Source organism: Lucilia cuprina, chromosome 4 (assembly GCF_022045245.1).
Source record: "Lucilia cuprina isolate Lc7/37 chromosome 4, ASM2204524v1, whole genome shotgun sequence".
Lineage (NCBI taxonomy): Eukaryota > Metazoa > Arthropoda > Insecta > Diptera > Calliphoridae > Lucilia > Lucilia cuprina.
Genome location: NC_060952.1, coordinates 67,624,453 through 67,629,708, shown reverse-complemented (window position 1 = coordinate 67,629,708; position 5,256 = coordinate 67,624,453). Strand labels below are relative to the sequence as shown.

Here is a 5,256-nt window from a genome sequence, read left to right as displayed (position 1 = left end):
AATAAAACCAAATACATCTACACACACACGTGTACATCTTTTTCTATATACAGTGTTGTGTTGCTTTTTTACAAATTTTTTGATGAAATTTTCAGAGGTTGTCTCGGATTTTTGCTCATATCTCCGTTATTTACCGACCGATTTTGCTTTTTTTAAATAGCGATCTTTTCGAAAGCATGTCTAATAAAATTATTGAAGATTCGGATCTTGCCGATATCTGGGTCCTCTAAAAACTGATTTCAACAGACAGACAGACGGACATGGCTTAATCGACTCCGCTATCTATAAGGATACAGAATATATATACTTTATAGGGTCGGAAAATTATATTATAGAAATTACAAACGGAATGACAAACTTATATATACCCTTCTCACGAAGGTGAAGGGTATAAAAATACATCACCAGATTGTGAATAGAGCTATTGTTTTTAGGGTAGCAAAGCACACTGGGTATAACTTTTATGCAGAGTACCAAATATTCTTTCATTAAAATAAAACAAATATTTTTTGTTGTTATCATCTATGCTTTATTATTTCGTTTATGTATTGTTTTGTTTTTTTATTTTCATACACAAAATTGAGAAAATTAAAAAGAAATATTTTCGTAAACTTTACTCAAATGAATATGCATATTTTATTTTGCACTCTTACATTCGAAAATGAAAGCAAAGAAAATTTTTCATTTAAGATTATATGAGTTTTAATTTTTGATAAAACACGAACGTTTTGTGTTTAGTTCAGCGTTGCGCGTTTATATTGTTCTAATTACGAAGTTTTTCGGCAATTCACACGTACACAACCCGAACATAAATAAAACTCAAAGCAAGAGCGTAAAAATTGCAAAAATTTGTAAAAACAACAACAATATTTTCAAACAAGAGAATAACTTGCAAAAAACTCGTACACTCCAAAAACTTTTCAGGAATGCATAATATTAAAAATACATAAAAACAATATTTTTAATACTTTTTTAAACATTTTATATTAAAAGCTTTAATCTTTGTATAGAAGTAAACATTTTTCTTTGAATATGCTTTATCTGTAAAATTTACAATTTTACTTCTTATAAAATTTGATAATAGCAAGCGTACCTAGGAAATATTTTTTCTAAGTGTTTTTTAGTATTTTCTTACCACTACAATAACAGTTTCTCTTTCTGCGCTTGGTTGATTTAGTTTTACAAATTATTTTTGCAATTTCTGAAAGAAAGCGACGGCAACCTACTTTGTTAAATGCTGTCAAGCAACTAAATGGAATATTTATATTTTTTTGGCTTGTTAAGTTTTTTTTTTGTGAAAAATCCTGTTTTTATTTGCATATTTTTACTTTTCATTTTCAAACAACTCATACATGTATCTGAACATTAATGAGTGCGATGAGGAGACTTGACATATTTGAGTATTTGTCTTTTTTATTTTTCATCATTTTCGTTACACAAATATGTGATAAAATAACACAAATGTTTCAATTTATGTGTGCTTAAAATAAAACAAAAACTAGCACTTCCTTTCCGATTGTGACCATAAAAACAGAAATTGCTAATTTTATGCATGTCTATTTATCACGAATGTATCAATTTAAGTGTTCGTATATAAGTATTTCTAAACTCTGCTTAGGTATTACCTGCTCACCTTTGCAACGCCGAAAATAAATACACATTTTTTGTAGGTCCGTCACTGTATTTTTTATTTTTATTCCTTTCTTATATAGGATATTTCAATTCATTTAAAACATATTTTCTTTTCTAATATGTGTATATAATCTGTACGAATTGGCCAGGGTTTAACAACATTAATATTTTTAAATTATTTTAACAGCAATAGGTAAACAGGGCCAGACAAGTAAAAGGTACTATTTATGGATTAAATATAATATATATGCATGTACATATAATATGTACATATTGTAATTCTATACATACATATGCTTCATAGCATATAAACGATGTTTTGTTAATAGCTCAAAGTATAACGTACTATTTATTATAATTTTATTTAAACAGTTGTTTCCTTTAGAATGGAAGATAACGGTTGATTATTTTCAATATTATTTAACGTCATTTGACTAACATCACACTGTCCGGACACGGCCACGATACCTCTATTCAGTTTTTCGTAGTCGGTATTGGACGAATTGCTGCAAATAATACTGTCCTCTGTATTTAACGAATGTATTTGAATGTATCTAGTTTTAGCATTAATACATGATAAATTATCTGATTGGGCAGAAACATCCAATTGACATTGTTCTTTCCATACTACTTCATCACCCAATGTATCATTGATAATCACTTGTAGTTTATTTGGAATACAGGCTACATATTTATCGATTCCTGAAATATACATACACGCAATTCATATGCAATATAAGATATAATTTAATATATGTTCAATTATTTATTTTGATATACACATGTAAATATCAAATCAAACACCCTTTTTAACGGGATAAACAAACAGTAAACTACATACATGTATATACAAACTTTTGTACACACTACAACATTAATAAACAACACAACATTCAAAAGAAACAGTTTGTAAAAAAGCAAATCAAAAAATGTTTTTTACCAAAATATATAAATATTTTTTATTTATTGATGTAAATGATTTTAAAGATTTTGTGTTTTTTTTTACAAACAATATTCCAGCAAAATTTTTTTATTTTCTTTCTTTTGAATTCCATACGAATACTTTTAGTAAATATTTTACATATCGCTCATTTACTAAAAGACTGGCATATCATAAAAAATTTAGTTAACTTTGAAATCAAGATATTAAAATCAGACCTGGACGATTTCCATTAATTTTGCATTAACATTAAATATTAACAAAAAATATTTCATTAACATTAAATTTCTAAAATTTATTGTGTTAAATTTGCATTAACAATAAATATTTTTAAATTTAATGCATTCATTTTCCATTAACATTAAATAAAAAAATAATTCAATGTAAAAAATATTGCATTAACATTCAATTTCTAAAATTTAATGCATTAAATTTGCATTAATATTAAATATTTTTGAATGTAATGCATTCATTTTACATTAAATTAAAACAAGTAGGAAAGTATAGTCGGGCATGACCGACCATATAATACCCTACACCATGAGTATATTTTTATTTTTTATAAGAAAACTTTTATGTTGAATATTACCACAATTTCCAAAATATTTAAGCAATTTATTGATAATAAAACAAAAATTTCTAAATGAGGCTTTATATAGATCAAGTATGGGCCGATCCTCGGTAAATTTGTGAAAAGGATATATTTTTAAATAACAGTTAGTTTTGTTGAGTTTCATTCCGATACAAATGGTTACAATCAATTTTAGACGTTTAAGACATTTTGTTGAAGGGGGGTTTGTATGGGGGCTAGGGTCAAATAAGGGCCGATCCTTACGAAAATCTGCAGGGTCACTTATACTTATATAAAACTTATTTAGAGAGATAGAAGAATATTTGACGTAATTATGGCATAAAAACTTCAAATCGGGAGGTAGGGTTGTATGGGGCTAGATGAAATAATGGACCGATTACAACCATTTTCAATAGGCTTTGTCTCTGTGCCAAAAAACATGCTTGGTCCAAATTTTATAAAATTATCTTGAAAATTGTGTCTGTACCTTGTCGTGAACCTTGTGCTCACATGGACAGCCAGCCAGCCGACAGACAGACGGATATGTCTTATTCGACTAAAAAAATGATTCTGAATCGATCGGCATACTTTAAGGTGGGTATTGGACCAATATTTTTGTATGTTACAAACATCAGCACAAACGTATAATACCCTCCCCACTATAGTGGTAGAGGGTATAAAAAATTAATTCAATGTAAAAAATATTGCACTAACATCAAATTTCTAAAATTTAATGCATTTAATATTTTTGAATTTAATGCATTAATTTCGCATTAACATTAAACATTTCTGAATTTAGTGCATTAATTTTACATTAACACTAATATATTTATGTATACAAAAATTGATAAACATAAAATAAATAAAAAGACCTCGATCTAACTAAATACAAATAAAATTAAATAGTCCTTTCTAATAACTTCTTATTCCATTCAAACTTGTGTGTTTTAAATATGATATTTATATAAGATTCTACAGTGTGTCAAAATAAACTAAAAAGGAAATACCTGGGAAGTGATACTGTTAATGCAAATACTTGCATTAACATTATTTTTTTTAATGTTGAAAAAATTGTTAATTCATTAACAAATTTAATGCATTTATCCCAGGTCCTGAAAAATAAAGTCAGAAACAGAAATATAATTTGATTAAAAAATAAGTGTTTTTCTGAATTTCGATGCATGTTTTGTTTATTTTGAATTATGTCAATATTGTGGTAAATGAGCTATATGTATGTACATTAGAGTGCTTGAGTTACTCCCCTTAAAAATATTTTCGGTTAAGTGTTGTCCATTCGTGTCCATATTGTATGGGGGACTCGATTTATCATGTTAAATTTAATATTTTACCCAGCTTCGAAAAATCTTTCTTATGTTTTATAATAGTTCCCAAAATATTTCTTGTCTATCGATGGCTGTTCGTGAGCTGGAAACCCCGAATTTTGAATAATACCAGTCTTGTAGTAATGTAGGTTTTTTTTTTTATCAAATCATACAATCATAGTTAATATTTGCTGGATTTTTTTAATATTTATATGGTTGTTGTATATGAAATAAAAATATATCTAATTCGCTTAATTAAATTTTTTTAGAATTATATTTCTTTATTAAAGAAAATTATTTGTATAATAAAATTAAAAAGTAATAAAAGGAGGTAATATTGGAGATTCCTATATAATAAATTAAAATAATAAAAAATATAAATAAAGCATACGCACGATATACAAAATGTTGATAAGTTCATATGATAATTAATTTACTATAAATATGTATATTTATTTTCTTGTAATGTTAATAAACATTATGTCTGTTCAATAACAAATAATTGTTACAAATTAACACAAATTGTTTTTTGTTAACAACTTTCAGTTATTGAACAGACTCGATTATGTAAAACTTTATTTTTATAATGTATTATATCTCAAAGTATGTACTGTAATATTCAACTGGGCTGTATTAAAATCAAATTTTATTTGTTTTTTATACATTCCTAATATACTTATTTATGTATGTAAGTACGTTAATGTTTTGTAGTTTTCAAGAAAATGTAATTCTTTGCTGTTCCAAACTTTAATTTGATTGTTTGATTCTTATGAATAAGTAAATTACTATTA

The 5,256-nt window shown here is 26.2% G+C and overlaps 1 protein-coding gene across 2 annotated transcripts in view; it reads right to left on the bottom strand.

Moving 5' to 3' along the window:
* Nucleotides 1–1,284: 1,284 nt before the first annotated feature.
* Nucleotides 1,285–5,256, bottom strand: part of LOC111684065 (inositol polyphosphate-5-phosphatase A) — an 87,536-nt gene continuing 83,564 nt past the window's right edge. Inside the window, exon 9 of one of the 2 annotated variants that reach the window (XM_046948460.1) lies at nucleotides 1,285–2,334. In XM_046948460.1, coding sequence (XP_046804416.1) covers nucleotides 1,997–2,334 — 338 coding nt within the window. In that variant the 3' untranslated portion in view covers nucleotides 1,285–1,996. The remainder of the gene's footprint in view (nucleotides 2,335–5,256) is intronic. The other variant, XM_046948461.1, reaches the window with a different exon arrangement.